At 27.9% G+C, this 19030-nt stretch overlaps 2 protein-coding genes across 2 annotated transcripts; one reads left to right on the top strand and one right to left on the bottom strand.

The window, feature by feature from the left end:
- Window positions 1-478: 478 nt before the first annotated feature.
- LOC145751317 (uncharacterized) lies at window positions 479-2081 on the top strand. Its single transcript, XM_082567431.1, has 5 exons — window positions 479-1021; window positions 1084-1260; window positions 1353-1538; window positions 1628-1786; window positions 1935-2081. Exons 1-4 carry the CDS (start codon window positions 997-999, stop codon window positions 1762-1764), a joined length of 525 nt encoding a protein of 174 aa, XP_082423557.1. The 5' UTR covers window positions 479-996; the 3' UTR covers window positions 1765-1786; window positions 1935-2081.
- A 7824-nt stretch (window positions 2082-9905) lies between these two features.
- On the bottom strand, window positions 9906-17845 carry LOC145750724 (uncharacterized). Its single transcript, XM_082566808.1, has 12 exons — window positions 17824-17845; window positions 17529-17684; window positions 17020-17275; window positions 16389-16667; window positions 15201-15303; window positions 14814-14905; window positions 14133-14271; window positions 13352-13503; window positions 12971-13079; window positions 12360-12570; window positions 11656-12203; window positions 9906-11585 (listed from the first exon to the last, which is right to left on the bottom strand). The coding sequence occupies exons 1-12, from the start codon at window positions 17843-17845 to the stop codon at window positions 10992-10994; spliced, it is 2661 nt and encodes an 886-aa protein (XP_082422934.1). The 3' UTR covers window positions 9906-10991.
- Window positions 17846-19030: the final 1185 nt, after the last annotated feature.

Genomic DNA, 19030 nt, shown 5'->3' with positions numbered 1-19030 from the left:
TTCTAACTGTGTTTACTTTAGTACGGCAACACCAAAGTCTTAATCAGTCTAAAAAAAGGGCAAGTCGTTCTATAAAAGATAAGCACAGCCAGCAATTTTATTTGTATTTTTAGTTAGAATATCTTGCAGAGAAGAAAAGCTGTTACAGTAACTAAAATAATATAATAAAAAAAAATAATATAATAATAATAATATAATATTCTAAAAAAATTAATATTTTTTTATTGTTCTTAGAATAAAGATAATTTAGTTTAAAAAAATATTTTTTTTGTACACTTAAATAAGTATTTATAATTATATTCTAACTGTGTTAACTTTGGTACGGCAACACTAACTAAAAAAAGTCTTAATCAGACTAACAAAAAAGGCGAGTCGTTCTATAAAAGATAAGAACAGTCAGCAATTTTTAAGTAAGTTAGAAAATCTTGCAGAGTAAAAAGCTGTTACAGTAACTAAAAAAATATAAATAAATTTTTTTTTTATTGTTCTTGGAAAAAAGATCATTAAGTTTTAAAAATTATTTTAAGTTTAAGTATAATAAAATGGGTCATACATATTCTAACGAAGTGACTTCTGAAAAAGAAGTAGTTCTCACTTTGAAAAATGGACAAACCTTAAAGTTTAAAAGCACGGACACTATTAAAGACATGGACTTCGATAACACCAAAAGAACGCTGGATAAACTGAATTCACAATTCGACAACGCCACCACAAAAATAACAGCATTGGCCATTGCAGATGTCAACCACTCAGCAATAAAAAACGGATAACAAACTGACTTAACAAAAACTATTAGACTTTTGTTTATTTTGTGTAATTTTAATAGTGTTTTGTGGTTTAATTTGTAAATAAAGACATTTTTTGGTGTGTAAATTTAAAACTTTTCGTTGGTAAACATTTGATATTAACATCTTATGTTATAATAAAAAAATAATTTTATATCGTATTTAAAATTGTAGATTTGTTTGATAAACTTTAACTGATGTGTGTTTTCTAATGGGAAATATGGAATCAATTTTAGGTAAGTCCAAATCAAATTTTATACTTTAAATGCAAAACAATAATTACTTCAATATTTTGCAGAATTTTGTAGGGGTATCAACGTTTTCAAGAAATCACCCAAATGGGTGAGCAGCCAAAGTTCGTCTATAACGTTGGCAAATGGTCAAACGTTTTCGCAAACAAGAAATATTGAACACGGTTTAAATGATGACGAACCCGATATTATAACAACGACTGAAACCCAAACAGTAGCTAGAGGTAGAAACGTTTTAATTAATTATTAAACTTAATTCTTTGTGATTTTTTTACCATATAAAATATAAAATATAAACTATGTTTTAAATTTTCAGATCATTGCATCGAACCTCGAAATTCGCAACCAAGCTGGCAAGAAAAACAGCAAAAAAACAATTCAAGGGCAAATGGAAGCAGCACCAATAGGTACCAAAACAGCGACAATTGCTACAGGGCGGAAATGTACAATTACAGGGCGGAAATGTACAACTCAAGGGCACAAGAAAACACAACTAGACATGGTAAAAATGCTAAATTTATTTTAAATTTTCAGTACTTAAAGCTCTTTTTTTAAATGGTACAATAATTAAGCAAAAAACTTTTATTTCAGATTACCCAAATAGCGGACCAACTGTAAGACAATCCAAAAAAATTACAGTAAAACATTCCGATGGAGTTGTTCATTCGGAAACGAGAAAACAATTTCACGTTTTAGAACCAAAACAATCTGAGGGCTTAACCAAATAGGAGAAGGAATTAATTCCTCAAAGTAAATTTATTTAAAAACTAAAAAAAGGCAAATAAAATTCATAACATTATTAACATGATCTATACATTTTAAGCAGGCGGTTTAAACACTGGGTTTATTTAATTAACCGGTGTGTATAAAATAAATTATTATTTTGTTAAAATTTTAGACTTTTGGAAACCAGTTGACCCAGGAAATATGGGGTTTAAACCTAACATGTGAACTTTTGAATTGTAATTTATTTTTATGTATTTGGTGTTCTTGCTTATAACGCTTATCGTTGTTTAACCTGTAATAAAATTTAATTAAGAAAATCGAACAACGAAAGCTTAATATTGTAGGCTAAGTTTGTGTAAGTAAACAAAATGTAAATAACTCAAAAACGTTAACAAAAATCGCAGACAGATTGTAATTTTATACTGCCCACGTATTTTACATCTACATACTTAACCGCCTACACACAACATTTATTGATGGAATTTCGCGAGAGAAAACTTTTGCGGTTAAATTTGAAAAACACCAGTACACGGAAAACGCTTACAACGGCTGGAAAACATAAATAATTTAAACCATTGCGGTTAAAAAATAAATTTGAAATTAAAAAAAAAAAAATTTTAAATTTTGTAAACAAAACTGTAAAATGTACTTGACTTTTTTAATGTAACAAATTTATTTTATAAACCGTAAAAAAGCATACAAAAACGTTAACAAAAATATTTTAGCAACTTGATCACGAACTTTTTATATAGCGCAAAACAGCTATACCGTAGTGCAATGACTATTAAAATTTATAATACCATTACCACGCATAAAAGCCAAGGTTGAAATTTTAAATAATTATAAAAAAAAGGAATTATCTTTAAATATAAGGGTTACTAAAAAATAAAAAAACGGTTATAAAAATAATCATGCTTTGAACTGTCTTGGATTTTAAATCTGAGTTTAAAAATTCCTTTTAGATTGTTACCTAAACATTAGTAACTACGCCAATTGCGTATGAAAAGTGAAATATTTAAAGGATTACAGCACCGCTAGATGGGGTCGAGGCACGTTCTTAGCCAAAAAATATCAGTTGGATGCTATTTTTACAAATCTAAAGGCAAGAAAGGTAAAAACTGCGTATTATAATGCAGTAAATGTCGAACTCTGTTACTTTTTTGCCTGATTAAGGAATACGACTATATTGGTGCATCATATTTTTATAACAAGCAATTTCAATGAAATTTTAATAAATTTACCAATTTAAATCATACAATACATTAACAAAAATAATCATAAACTAAATTGACATTTTTTTGTTTTAATGTTTTTTTATTTTTTTGCCTAAAATTAAGAAATAGTGGTTAAATTATAAAAGTCGCCTCTGCCAAATTTTAATTTATATACTTTTTTGTCAAAATTATTATGCATTCTATTCCATAAGCCTTACGAAATTAATTTTGTCATGCATGCGACTTTTGATTACATAAAAATTACAGTAGTGCTATTTAAATATTTAACATTCAGCGAGAGTTGGTAATTATTTGGTATAGTGCGCAGAGCAGTTACATGTTATATTGGTTAGGTTTTATAGTTATGAGTTTAAAAAAATATAACTCTGTTAAAAAAAATCAATTAAGTAAAAATTAAGAAAAAATAATATGTACTTGATGTTTGAATGCTATAAAAGTATTTTTAATTTTTTAAAGATTTATTTTGTATTATTTAATTGGTATCCATTGCAATATGAGAAATTATTATACAGTTACTGAAACAAATACATTCGTTATTGCAACAAAAAAACAGGACACCTTAACATTTACGAATAAAAGTACTGTCAAATGCGCTGATGGGGCTAAAATTGAAGAAGTTTTTAAGAGACTAGATGAAAAATTTGCAAAGACCTGTGCTGCAGTTCTTAAAACAACAGAAATTGAAATTATCAGCCAAAAAAGAATAACTAACTAAAACAATAAAGGCTTTAAGTTAACTTTGCTTTTAAAGTGTGTTTGTGTTTTTTTAATTTGTTTTGTGTGTTAAAATAGCTTAAAACAATTATTTTGTTTAATGAATTTGATCTTTTAAGTAAACAATTTACCAATGGTTAATAATTTATTAGTTATATTAAATTGCATTTTGATCTCTTTGTTTTATTTTATTGCAAGTAAATTGTGATAGTGCCAAAGCTCTAAATATTTATTAGCTAAAAGTGTTTCTGTTTGTTAAATATGAGATGGGATAAATAAATACAAAAAAATTGGCGAACTTTTGTAAATACCAGAGGCTTTGGAATATGTAGAATTTTGATTTAGTTTTGCAATGTTTAGTTTAAAAGGAAAAGGCTGTAAACAACTGGTAAATTAAGTTAAAATCCGAATAACGGACATTTTCATAGTAATTTTTAAATGTTTTTAGAAATTTGTTCTGTTTTGTTAACTTTGATGCGAAAGTAAAATGGGAAATTCTCCAATCTCAATTACCACGGAAAATACGCTTGTAATAGTAAAAAAAGGATCAAAAAACATTAACATGCAACACAAAAAATACAGTTGAAGGCAACGATACCAAAATAGTTCAAGAAACTCTAATGAAATGTAATACCAAGTTTGAGAGCTCTTGTGTCGAAATCCTTAAAATGAGTGAATGTTAAAAACAACACCAGTAGTATAAAATAAAAAAAACCAATCGTTATTGCTTAAAATTAATATAAATTCAAAGCAATCTTTAAATATACTTTTTTTTTAGATAACTTGCTAAAACATAAAGCAATTATGCTCACTAATTTAATTAAATTTTGGCAGCGTATTTACCGTTTATCAAAATGTTTTTATTAGAAAGTTAATTCATTTTTCAACTCTGAAAATGTCTAAAATAAACCATTTTTTAAGTTAGAATTTTTATTTTATTATATAAAGACTGCAAATCAAATAAAAATTAATAAAAAAGGCGAACTTAACTAGCCAACGAACAAAATCAATATTATAAGAAAAAAAATCTTCAGATAATCTGTTGAACTCTAGTTATATATTTTAAAACGTAGATATTTCTTTCACGAATATAACTAAAGAGGTTTACGTGTCACTTAAAAAATGTTAAACATTGTCTGGTATTTTTTTTACATTAGCGCGAACTATTAAATGCATTTATATAAAAATAAAATAGAAACAAACCAAGCTGTTTTTCCATTCACACTTAAGTTATTGAAATGCTTATTGTTTTGCAAACTAAATCAATGTCCACAATATGCTAAATAAAAACATTTGATATAAGTCATCAAACAAAATTACCGTTGTTAAGTATAAGATTGCCATCTACATTGCACAGCTATAGCAACAAAAAAGGATCAAAATACCCATTCATACACAACAACCATACAATTAATAACCTTCAATCTTGTAATTTTTTTTCAAACCACGACTTTAATAAAAAATCACATGTTAAAAGGAAAATTAAAAACCTAAAGACAGGAAACTCTTACAACACATAAAAAACATATTTAACCTGATCAACTAACAGTTAATTAAAAATTCCTTAAATTGCGATATCCCAACCGAAAGTGTTTTATATAATTTTTTATATGCAAAAAGATAAACATCTACTTTCATATAGGCGCGAAACAGCCTTAACGTAGTGTCTGTATAATCTGAAAAAAGCTACGCCAAAATAACACAGTTTTAAATCTTAAAACAAAACATCAAAATCTCTAGTGAGTCACCTGTTGGATACAAATTAAAGTTTAAAAAAGCTTTACTGAAAGCCGAGAGGACCAATGCTATTTCAAAAAATGGAATAAATTTATAGTCCTTGAAAGAAAACATATAATTAGAATTTGAAAATCGGTTTTTTTGTTTTAAATTTTTTTTACAAACAACGCTTCAAAAATACCTCGTAAATATTAAAAAAATACAACACTGTAAATATTACGAAGAGTACACTTGTATTGCAATGGTACAAGGTACAAAACAAATCATTCAAAACAAATATTAGGTTTTTTTATTTTTACATAACAAATATATAATACTCTTATATCTTATATTATACGGTTTGTGCTTATTTATCTGGTGACCGAAAACATTTTGTTTTAAAATGATAAAAATTAAAAATGTTTTTTTTCCAAAACAAGAAATGATTTATTTATATTAATGAAACAGAAACTTATGGCTTACACTTTTTTACCAGTTAATATTATTAAAGTAAACGATACCGCGTACAAACAATACATTTGAAAATTCTTCAAAATCAACCATTACCATTTTAATAGTTTGACATTTCTACGTAACCTATTAAAAGATCAGTGATTGGTACTGGGTAGTACCGAGACACATTAAAAGAAATGCAACGTTGATTTATAATTGGGGCGCTGAAAACTGATAAAACAAAAACTAGTAAAACGGGACTTAATCATGCAATTTTTTTAAATTAAAGTTTTTATGAGAAATATAATATTCTAATTAAGGTTTTACAAAACGAGTATTTAAACTAGATATATATATTTATATATTATAAAGCATTTACAAAATGGGTATTCTTACAAGATAGAACAACAAAACATTTATAACAAAATTTTCGTCATAACACACTGTAATTAGAATATTTTATATTTATTATGTTTATTGTATTATTCACAAACTTTGTAGAGTAAAAATTAAAAATTGCAAATGTTGCCATTGAGTTTTTACTGCAATGGCAAATTATTATGTCTGGCTTTAAATTATACGCAAATAACAGTTTGAATTCTTATATTCGAAAAAAATTTGTTGTTATTATCCTTAATAGAATGGTGTTTTAATGTTAAATATATTGTTTGTTATATTTTAAATAAAAAACTACTAAACAAAGTTTTTATTTCTTGCTGTTCAGCTATTTCTGCATTACCAGCCTCCCGGTTTTGATTGCCATCCACAGAACTTCCATCAACGTCTGACATAATCTTCACCTCGTTTGCCTTTATGCCTAGTTCAATGCTAAGAGTTAATATTTAAAATAGAATTTGTTTAAAATATTGCATAAGTATTAACTTTAAATCAATTTTTAACCAAATTTTACCACCGGTCGTCTTGACATTTACAGTATACGTTTTCTTATCTTCTGCCACTAAAATGAACTGAGCAATTTCCTGAACTCTAATTGTATATTTTAAAACATATATATTATTTTTAGTAACATAACCAAAAAGGTTTAAGTGTTATTTTTGTAACATTGTCTGATATTTATTTATTAGCGCAAGCTACGAAATGCATTAATATAAAATTAAAACTTAAACGAATCAAGCTGTTTTCCCATTTACATATAAGTTATATAAATGGTAATTTTTTGCAAACTAAAGAAATATCCATTAGATGCTGCATTAAAATTTTCACATGAGTCACTAAATTAAAATACCTTTGTTAAATATAAGATTACCATCTACATTTCACAGCTATAGCAACAAATAAACAGATCAAAATACCCTTTCATACACAACTAGTAGACAATTGAAAACCTTAAATCTTGTACGTTTTTAAAACCAACCAAGACTTCAATAAAAATCTCAGATGTCAACTGGGAAATTAGAAACTTAACAAAGAAGTCTGGTTTTACAAGTCAAGATTTCTTTATAAAACAATTTTTTATACGTAGATTGTATTTTTACACTCCACTCTTATACATATGCGTTTGAGCGTTGTGACACTTTCTCTCCCACAGTCGTAGAAACAAAAACCTGATCAAAATGTGTTCATCAACACAACGAAACAAGTGATACCGTTCACAAATTTTGCAAGTTATATATATAATTTACATACTTTCTTAAACCACGACTTTAATTACAATATCTAATGTCAACTAGAAAATTAAAACCAAACGGCGAACCATATGACCAAACTAAATGTGTGCTTTTTTTAAAATGTTGTCAGGTATTCGTTTATAAGAACAAACAAAGTATTTAACAAATTAGTTTAAATAAAAATAAAATAGTTGCAACAATTTAAATACAAAAAATTCATGAGGGTACTTTTAATCAGCAAAGTTGTTTGTGGCAAAAAAGAGTAAAATTGCATATTAAAATAAAACTAAAACTGGAGGTTTAAATGTCTTACATTTTTAAAGAGTTTACAACAATTTTTTTTAATTAAATAAAATGATTTATTTTTTTTAAAACTAAACAAACTAAATTAAGAATTGAATTAGTTTTGCATTGTTTTTTAACTATCGCTATGGAAAATGGTAATGGAGTTGTTAAACTTGAGAAAAAAGAAATTCAAGAACCTGAAGGTGGTACAAAAGTTGTAAAAAAGCACAGATTCTTCGCTTATAACGTACCCCCAGAAGACATCAAATATATACTTAACCAAAATATAAACCCTGATAAAAACAATGACAATCGTAAACAATTAACTTAAAAAAAATTAAGTAAAGTAAAACTAAAAACAAATGGTTATATATTAACCGGTTATCATACCCAAAAAATAATTAAAATTCCATTTTGTGTTTTTTTTACATAATGTTCGATACACTAACATATTAAATAATTACATGTATATGTTGTTTAAATAAATTAAATAAATTATAATTTTGCTGTGTGTATTTAATATGCAGGTTAACTAAAAAAAACAGTAATTAAAAGGTAAATGGTAAGTTCATTTATATAAAAACTGATTTATATTTTCTCATTAATTTTAAATACAATTTCACACTCGGTTGTACACCATTAGCCGCTATTGTGCGCTTCTTTTTGGATCGCCTTATCGCCTGGTCATTTCAAGTTTTTCCCTTTTTTCCAGCGTTCTTAGACACGTGATTTGTGTTTCGACTTTTTTTGTCTTTATTTGTATCGTAACTTGGAATAATTTTGGAATTCTACTTTTAGTACGTCATATATTTAGAATACGATTTGCCCTGTTCTAACAATTCATAATTGGTCTTTAGTTAGTTTTAATATTGATTTGTAAGTGTTAAGCCAGTATTGTTTTTTGTTAATTGTTTTTCTTGTGTACTGAATATTGAATACATTGTAGAGTATTTCAATTGTTGTATCAGTCGAGTTAGACAGTTGCAATTCTGGGCCCATTATCGGTATTATTTTTATATTAACTGAGATCAATCTGTGATCAAGGGGCGTATTTTATTCTCCGTTCAACGTATTGTTGGTCCCGTGGGGTATAGTTAGACAAACCCTACAGTAACAAGATACTTAATGAACACACTCATAGTTAAATTATACTTTATACCCATTAAATAATTCCAATTGTTACCAAAACAGTTCCCAAATCTACCTGCCAGAAATAGACGACAACAAAGGGGTAAAACAAAATGTGCCTGATAACGGTAATACACCGACATTCAATGAGTTTGTAACATTAATTTAATTGCGATTTATTTTAACCAGAACCAGAAGAAACCCTAGGAAAAGCAATATATTAAAAATAATTTTTTAACAATTGTTAAAAAACACGATTTATTTTAGATGCATTAAATAATGAAGCAGAAAATGTGCACAGAGAAGGTAATCCGGTAAAATTAAATAAGTTTTATTCAATTGTTAAACTTTTTAGTAAGATTTATTTTAGATGTGTTAAAAAGCGAACCAGAAAATATGCCCAGAGAAGCTTACTTAGCGTAAGTTGTTAAAATTATTTTAGATGTCTTTAATAACGAACAGAGAAGCATGCCCAAAGAAAGAAATATACCAAAATTTGGTAATTTTTAAGGAAACAGTTTACCAAAACGATTATTTCAGATGAGTTAAATAATGAGGTGATACTAAGGGAATACCAAAGAAGAAATAAAAAAAATTTCCCGACGGAAAAATTAACCTAAAATAATAATCTAAAGATAATTTATTAAACTTGGCTTTAGGTTAAAATTTTCAGATATTTAGGATCCTGTTAAATTGGAAAACAACGAGTTTGGCGACGAAGTTTAGCCTGAAAGTTATTTTTTGTCAGAAAATACAAAAGTTGCATAAAAAAAATTTAAATGTAGCCCAAATTGTAAATAAAAAAAGGCGGAAAACCACATTATTTAATAAAACTTTGTGTATCGTTCATGTTACGTTAAATTGTTTAGTTCAAAGTGTTTTTGGCTTTTGGATTTATACATAGATTTTACTGAATTAATTGTTTTTACGAAAATTCGGTAGTTTATTAAAAAGAATTTGTCAAAAATCAACACCTTTTTTAAGTTAGAATATTTATTTTCAATTAAAGACTGCACATATCAAAGAAAGACTTAACAAAGAAAGGCAAGCTCAACCGGCTAACACACAACTCTATGTACATATTCACAACGATCGGTAAAACACAACTCAACATAACGCATTTGATTGCATCAATACGAGTGAAATACAAAGAAAGATAAAATTGTTTGAAGAAGAAAAACGAAAATGTGTCTCTCTCGTTTTTAACAAAATAATATTTATTAGTAACGAACTGGCAAAACGTTATGTTATTATAATCAAACAAACCGAAAATTTTAATCGCTTTTATCCAAAAATTAACAGGAGTTTTAGCCAAAAAAATTTTGACTCAAGATTTATTATAACACTTTTTTTTTGCTAAAGGCAAATTGTTGACATCTCTTATATAAATAAAACAACGTTTTTACACAATTAAAAGTGCAAAATATACAATAATAAATAAGATGAATAACTATTAACAATAAAACAGACCCCTATTTTAAATACTATACCATTTTAATAATGTTGATAATCTTACCAAAAAAAATTTTAAGTTAAATTTAAAATCGCATTAAATAATTCTAGTTAAATTAAAAAAGCACAACTGTGTTTATTTAGTATCTACAATACAGACGGGTTTTAAAGTTAGAAATAGCAAAAATACGTTGGTTTCAATACCATTGCACGTTAAAGGTTCACTCAAGAAGTAACAAAACTACACAATCGAAAATAAAGAACAAAAGACGCTCATGCTATCTTTTTATGTACTACGAATGAATAAACTCAAAAAAAAGGTTAAAAAACTAAGCGAACACAATAAGGTTTGTTAATTGTAATCCAATTTACAATTGTAGGAATATGAATACTCCTAGCCTTTTAAACAATTATTTTACACCTACTATTTGACTGTTAGTAAGTAAAAAGTTGGGTTATTTGTTATTTTATTGAAATTAGTAAGATTTGACCAGCTTAATTACGTTTAGGAGAAATTTTATCAACAAACAACCTGACTATAGCGTTTTTGTTGACAAAATTTGGGAATTTTTAACCAAAAACGTTTTTTTTTATTATAGCTATTTACATGTTTGGATTTTATTTGGCAATTAGGCTTTGTTTCTCAAACCTTGTTGTCTTACCTTGTTCTAAATAAGGCTCATGACCAATTTGTGAATTAGGAGGAAGAGGGTAGTCGTTGTGACTGCCATCTCCCAAATTTTGGTTAGAAGTCGAGGTCACAAGTTGGTCGTTATTATCGTCCTCATTTTTATGTTCAAATCGACCTATAATCGCTGAAACTCGACCAGAAGGCGGAAGTTTCTCGTATTTTGGCAATCCAACCAGCAGGTGGCGGGCTGCAGGAGTAGATCTTGGCCTAGTTTTTGACCGAGTTCGAATCACAGGGTTTCCGTTTTTAAGCGGAACATTTTTATCTGCCAAATCCGACATCGAGCGATTATCAGAAATGGCATTTCCATTACAGGTGACAAAGTTATCGGAAACAATATTCTGTTCGTTAGAGAGCTTATTAACAACAGCGCCATCTATGGTTGTACGTAGAGTTAACTCGCAACCACTGTCAGTCATAGTAGTAGCAGTGGTGCTGGTACCAAGGTTTTTAAGCTGTTTTTCAGCCTCCTCTGCATGTAAGTTTGCTTCCTTCAAAGCTGCATCTAACTTGTCAGTGACCTAAGAACAAAGTTAGTAAAATGTGTCGCATCTAAAAAATAAAATCATAAAAAACACTGATAAAACTTACCTGATCTTTGTTTAACCCATAATACTCATCAATATTCGAATTCAGATTATCATAATTTGGTGAAATAAGCGCAGAGGAATCATCGAAATCAGACACAGCAGAATTATTACAATTATTCAAGTTTAAATCGATCATGTCTTTTCGAGAAAAACTTATATTATTACGCGGGGGCAACCACATAGCGTCTATATTATCGTAATCACCAGTGCCTGATTTTAGAGGTGGTTTTTGATTGTTATCGTAAGTTACACCATTCGATTTCCTAGTTGCATAAGACATGTTGCTTGGGCTATAAGTACTGTTACTATTATTAACTGATTTTGACCGATATCGATCAATTTTATCACTTTGTTGAAGCAGTTCTTGGTTTTCAGGGGGAACATTTTTGTGTTTAAGAGGGAGGGGATTTGATGTTGTGTTGATGAGGGAGCGATGAGATTTTCGATCTTCTCTCCCTTTCTTGTTCTCCTCTGTATCATCTTCATCAGAAGAGGAGGAAAGGTCGAGGCGGTTGTTAAGTGAGCTCATTGAACCTCGGTTAAGAAGTTCTGATCAAAATATAGCCAATTAATAAAAAAGGATAAAAAAATTAATTGACTAGATAAAAATAATAATTGCACTAGTAAAAATCTTATATAAATTTTAAATAGATATAACTAAATTAGGAAAAAGTAAATTAAAAGCACTTCATTTTGTTTTTATACCTTTGCCAGCCCCATTAAAAAAGTTTTTAAAGACAGACTCGGAAAGAGTTAAACTTCCTCTGATTGAATCTCCACCCAAACTTGCATCTGTCATGCTACAATCATCACTCTGACTAGGCATATTGATGTCTTTCGACCTTGGTGAGTCATCATATTTATTGTTCATCGTGATTGCTGTGATCTTAGGTCTAAAACGACCAGGGTCCAATTCCTATAAAATATTGATATAAAAATTAGGGCTTAGATGACAGCTGGCACTAACAAAAAATAGGCACAATTTTTTTTAGTTTTAATAATTTGAAAGGAACAAAATGCAGTATTACAATGCCTTTATGTTCTATAGCGAAGTATATTTTAACTGCTAGTTGATTTTCCATCCTACAGGCTGATTGTAAATTATTAAAACTGCTAATAATAAATAACTTGCCAAAAAATAGTTGCAACATTCAATTGCCCATGAAAAAATAACTGACATTTTTTTATATAATAAAGGCTTTTTTAAATCGAATAAATAAATTTTTAAATCGCTCATTAAACTTTATTGTATATACATATTTAAAAATTTAATATTAACATACATGAAATCAAAAACACATTTGCTTTAGTCTTACCTTTCTGTGTTGACTTCTTCTCAAATTAGATCCACCATTAATAATTTTAACACTTGGTTCTATCGCCATTTGTTGCATTTCTATATCATCTCTTCCACTCATTACTGGCCTGATGATAACCAAAAATAATTTAAAAAAAAACTTAAATTTTTTATAATTTATGATAAAAAACTTTATACATGTAAATCCTTATATTTTTAATGTTTTAATTGCAAAATGGCATTCAAATAAGGGAATAAACACACTGAAAAAATTGAAAAAGTTTCGTGGTTTCAAAACAACAAGACCATTGAGCTTTAAAATATTTTCCCATAATCTAAACTGTTAGAAAAAACCAAATATGTTTGTGGGCCTTGTTTGTGGGTAAAGTTTTCTACTTACTTTTCCCGAACTTCACTTTCTACTGAAATACCAGAGTAGTAAGGATTAAATTCTTTTGCATTCGGATCTAAACTAAAAGTAGGTGGCTTGGGAGGAGGAGCCTCAGTGTCAGGTGACAAACCATCGTCCAATGGGATCTCTTCAAAGTTAGGCTAAGAAAAACGAAAAAGTTAAAAAAAAGAAAATTTTCTGATAACTTAATTTACATAAAAAAAATCTTCACTATTTGCTAATAACATAAAACCAGAAAATGAATGAAATTATTAAAGTAGCCTTTGTTTAAGTAAAAACAATTGAGGGAAAACTTAACTAAAATGTTTTCAGCATGAGGACAACCCAAGCATAACATTCTTAAACTTGTAAATTCAGAAATTACGTCATTACTACACTCTAGACAGAAGCTTGTAAATTATTTATAAAAAGCGTAAGTGTTTAAAAATGCCATGTGAGTTTGTTTAAAATTTGAAATATATTGATAAAATATTAAAAGTTTATTTGTAATAAATATTTATTGTTAATTTTCGAAGGAATATTTAAGGTAATCAATAGTAATATTGATAAAATTTGACAGGAAAGATAACAAAAATAACACTGTGAAATCACAAATATTTCTGTTAAAAAGACATTATTGTTTGTTAAAACAGTTTTAATAAACAATTTTTTCTAAATACTTGTTTAGCAGTGAAAATTTTTTCTCGCAAGAAAAATTAAATTATTACAAAATTAATCTTAGTTGTAATATTACAATTTTTTTTTTTAAAAGTAAAAAGAAATAACTTACTTCTTTAAGCATAGTAACTGGCTGTGAATGACCATTTTCATGAACTTTTATAACCACCATACTGGACGAAAGGGCTCGGTTTCGAATTGTACTTGCTAAAGTATATTTAGTTGGATCCGTAGTTGGATAATCAATATACCTGAAAAATTTTAATTAAAAAATTAAATTAATCAAAATTGTAATTTACGGGTATAATATTTTCATTTTATTTGTGGAAAAAATATTGATTTGTGATGTTTAACATTAATTAATACATTTGTAATTTGTAAGTTTGAATTCTGGGCTAAGATTTTAAAGTAAATACCTTAGGGCTTATTTTGTTTACATTGTCATTGCTCATATTTACACATTTAACAAATTGATAAACAGTTAAAAAAAAAAAAATTTAAAAATTAAAATATTTGTTACGTAATATTTAAAAAAAAATTAGAAATCCTAAAAATCAATTTTTTCCTCATTTTAAGTTAAACATAATATAAAATGACAGGAAAATAATTTAAAAAAATTAATACTATTAAAATCAAATTGGTATTGATTTTAGGCTTTTTTTCAGGGTTTTGCAATTAGTCATTTAGTTAAAACCTGTTCAGACTAAATATATTAAGAATCTGTCTTAAGAAAAAGAAAGTCTTAAAACCTGGACAAATTTTAGAGATTTTGTAAAAAGAAACAAAGTCTTACTTTGGTGACTCAGAAGTACAAAAAGTTCTTGAACAATTCTTGGAACAGCCATCATCAAATGGATTAATTCCATTTTGAAATTTACCAGTCACCTAAAAATAAAAAGTTCAACAAAACAGCTTGTTCAAAATTATGAAACATAAATTCCTATGTCTATAAAAACCTACAAAGAATAATTTTAAATAAAATTTTTGATATCAAAAAAGTAATTGATGCAGTTTAAAAAATAAATTTAAAAGTTTAAATAAAATTTTGAAGGCTTAAAAGCATTTAATGCAGTTTATTACTACATTAATATTTTTTTGTGCTACAAATTTTATCTAAAACACAGACAAAAGGTGCTTAAGTAAAGGAGACAAAAATATTTCTATTTTATGTGACTTTTACCTGCTCATTAGTCGTTCTACCTCTTGCCACCAGCGTTATATGAAAAGTTGTGAGTCCAAATACAGGAATAAATAACAAGAAAACAATCACCATTATAAAGATCCTAAACAAAAAAATATTAATTTAATACCAGGTGTTATATAGAATAAAACCCAATTATGACTATTCATTTTACTAGAAATATTGAGATTATTTTAAATTACTTTTTTTTGTTGTTGCAATTAAAATTTGATGTTTACATTGTTTTTGAGCAATTAATTTTGGTAAAATAATGTTTTTTAATCAAAAAAAATTATTTCAAAAAAAAATTTTAATAAACAAAAAAAAAATTATTTCAAACCTATTGACAGGTGATTTAATTTAGCTGTCATGACAATAACATAGACTACTAAATGAGCATTTTAAAAAGGCCAAAAATTACGTCAGATTACGAAATTGATTTTTTTTCTATTTTAACAAATGATGTAATAAAGGAATATCAATAAAACAAAAAATGGCTTAGTAAAGTTAAGAACCTTTTTAGTTATAAAATATTAATTTTAAATTTCATTTGTGAAATAGTCAAAAAATTTAATATAAATTACACAATAAAAAAAAAATCTAAATTGATTTAATAATAAAACAAACAAAATCATCTAAACACAACCGAAGGCAGAAAAATTCAATGTTATATATCTGATATCAATCTAATCCTTGGTTAAAACACCAAATATATACAAAAAATAAAGAAAAAGGTTGATAAAAAATTGTCACTCACGATGTTCCAATATGAGGTGAGTGTGAGGCCAAGGGACCGACGCTGTAAACATTTCTTATCACAAACCACAACGTGATGGCGAAAGTGTTGATCATGTGTGCAGAGAGTGTTAGAAGAAATCAAAGACGATGCTATCAATATTTACAGTCAAAGACGATGCTATCAATATTTTCATCGCAAAATGATGATGGCTCGCTTGAATCATCGATGCCGTCACTAGTAGTATGATGTTTAATGGCGGCCTGTTCAATCAGGTTTTTTATACGCAGTATTTCTTTATCATCTGCACACCACGATGTTTTTATTCGTGGATCTAATACTGAAGCCATCGCACAAGTGTCGTAAATAATGTCGTTGTAAAAATATGCTTCACGGGGTTGCTTTTGGCCTTGTGAGGCATCTCGTTTGCTAATTGGTATTCTTTGTTATACCGAGGTTGAATCTCAATGTTATACCGAGGTTGAATCTCAATGTTATACCGAGGTTGAATCTCATTCATTAATCGCTGAAATCCTTTGTTTTCTAAGATAGAAAGTGGTAAAAAATCGATGGCGATCATCTCACAAATACGTTTGGTAATGGCTTGCGTCAGTGGATGGTTGGGCAAAAAACTTTGCTTTTTGGTTAAAACATCATCGATTGTAAGCTGAGATTTTCTTTTTTTTGCAAATATTTCCATACTGGTCGATGCCTGTTCTTGTTCGCTAGTCCTGTTTTTTACATCAATATTATGGCGCGATAAAAGATGTTTTATTAACTAACTTGTTGTAAAATTAGCATTGCTTTTACCGCGGCTAATATGGGAATTGCACAAACTGCAAATAGCCTTACAATTATCTTTTAAACAAATATCGAAATAATTCCATACGTATGATGTTTTTGATGTCATTTTTAAATGAATATAAAAGCAGCACACTGTTACTCCTGTATTATAAGCTTCGCATTGTTGCGCAATTATTGCACAATTACGATAAACGTTGCTACGGCAACAAAAGCAGACATGTCCAGACAAGTTTAATATCTCAAAAAAAAATGAAATACCGTCTCTCTTATAATTGTTACAATTGATTAAAAACACATGCGTGAGATTCGGCAGCCGAGTCCAAAAAAAATATTCGACGAGCCCGAATCCTGAAAAACTCAATACTCGGGTCGAGTACTCGGACTCGGATTCGACTCGGCCCATCCCTATTACATACCCTTGATTTTTCGCAACCTTGTTCGTCCGACTCATCAATACAATCGTTCACTCCATCACACTGATAATGAGATGGAATACATTCTGGCGTTGATGCACATTCAAAATTCTTTAGGCAACCTTAAAAATTGTTGAATATAGATAATAGACATTTAGAAATGTCAGTTACGCAAATTTAAATTGGAAATGTTTGGTTACCATAAAATACTATTGTTACCATAAAAACTAACTTTAAAAAGAGTAACATTTATATTATATGATTAATTAGCATAAAAAACTAATATTGAAACCAGTAACATTTATATAGGTCTTGTATTATAAAACCATAATACATTAAACATGTACAGCATTTTTCTGACTAGAAAAAGCTTACCACAATACTTGTAAGCTTCGTCAGATTTATCGTAACAATCCACGTGGCTGTCACATAAGTAGTCGATAGATATCAACTGCTCATCATCACATCTCCATAGTTGAGGTTCACCATCACTTTGAACAACTTGTCTTTGAGCCAATTGATTTGGTTGACCTATACAGTAGATTTTGTAATCACAATTTTTTTTATTAAAAAACAAATTTTAATTTTAAACCATGTTATTCAACTAACAAAGTTATAAAAATAATTTAAATGAAATAAATACACAAATAACAATTTACTTACAGTTCACTTGACAGAGCAGCAGAATCCATTGGGCAAAGAACAAATACCCGTAAACAAAACGTAATTGAAACATTACAAACTAAAAATAAAACTATAAAGTAAAATAAACTGCAATGAAACAACGCCCTACTTGCCAACTCTACTTAAACAAATTCATTAAAAAGCAAAGAGCAGAGGAATGCAAAAAAGGAGTAATTAGCGTTTTTGTTGTAAAATATGCCCAAATACATAAAGCGCCTCATAACAAATTCTGTTAAATACGCTTTATTACCTTTTAAAACGTTTTGTATAAAGTGGCTACAGGAAAACAATTAATAGAATTTTTATTAGATTTTAGCTTCTTTTTTTTGATTATATTTAAACGCTCACGTAAAACATTTTTAAAGTATTTATTTCTTTATTTGATTTAGTTAAAACATAAACACATTAAAAACCTCAGAATTTTAAGTTAGATGCCGTTTTAATAACAACCTAAGTTAAAAGGCAATATTTTGCTAAACAGTATCAAAAAAACCCAAAGCAAAACTAATAGCACTAAACTTTCTAATATATGCTTACGTATGTTACAGAGATAAGAGACATAAAATTCAATATCACACTCCTTAGCAACGATAAACTTGAAAACCCACCATTAAAAAACAACTTGTACGCCCACGCAAGGCACTTTAAAGGTGAAAAAAACTATATAATTTACATTAAATACATTAAAACACATAATTTACATTAAATAACAAATCCAAATTAATTTATTTTATTTATAAAAACACTTTTTTTTTTTTTTTTTGTTATACAGGCACTTATGTAACAATTGTTTGCATACAACAAAGCTAGGCCCCGCAACATTTTAACATCAAATATACTGTGATACCTATCAAATGTCCCGCGTGTTTATTTATTAGTATGTTAATTTTGCAGCAGTGGGAAAACTGTTTAATAATAAACACAAGCAATAGCGGGATTATTAAATGTCAAAAATCATGTATTTAAATTTATTGGGAAAACCCCTCCTTCAAAAACAAAATTTGGTTTTATTTAAGTCCTCTGGGAACAGCATAGAGATAACAAATGCACTGACGAATTTTTCGCGATCGGTACTTTTGCATGACGTGATAAGTTTGCGTACTTGAATTTAATTCACAGAGTTGCCATGCTAAAAAACCGTGTGCGCTGTTTTTGCAATAATTAAAGTTTTGTTAGTTGTATAAGAAAATTTT

This window comes from Corella eumyota, chromosome 4, assembly GCF_963082875.1.
Source record: "Corella eumyota chromosome 4, kaCorEumy4.1, whole genome shotgun sequence".
NCBI classification, from domain to species: Eukaryota; Metazoa; Chordata; class Ascidiacea; order Phlebobranchia; family Corellidae; genus Corella; species Corella eumyota.
This window is presented reverse-complemented; position numbering and strand designations above follow the sequence as displayed.

Coding starts and splice junctions, on each gene's coding strand:
- LOC145751317 (XM_082567431.1), top strand. CDS start 997: ATGGGAAATATGGAATCAATTTTAG. Junction 1,022..1,083: donor AAATATGGAATCAATTTTAG/GTAAGTCCAAAT, acceptor AATATTTTGCAG/AATTTTGTAGGGGTATCAAC. Junction 1,539..1,627: donor AGAAAACACAACTAGACATG/GTAAAAATGCTA, acceptor CTTTTATTTCAG/ATTACCCAAATAGCGGACCA.
- LOC145750724 (XM_082566808.1), bottom strand. CDS start 17,845: ATGGATTCTGCTGCTCTGTCAA. Junction 14,272..14,813: donor TGTACTTCTGAGTCACCAAA/GTAAGACTTTGT, acceptor AAAATTTTTCAG/GTATATTGATTATCCAACTA. Junction 13,504..14,132: donor CAGTTACTATGCTTAAAGAA/GTAAGTTATTTC, acceptor CGTTTTTCTTAG/CCTAACTTTGAAGAGATCCC.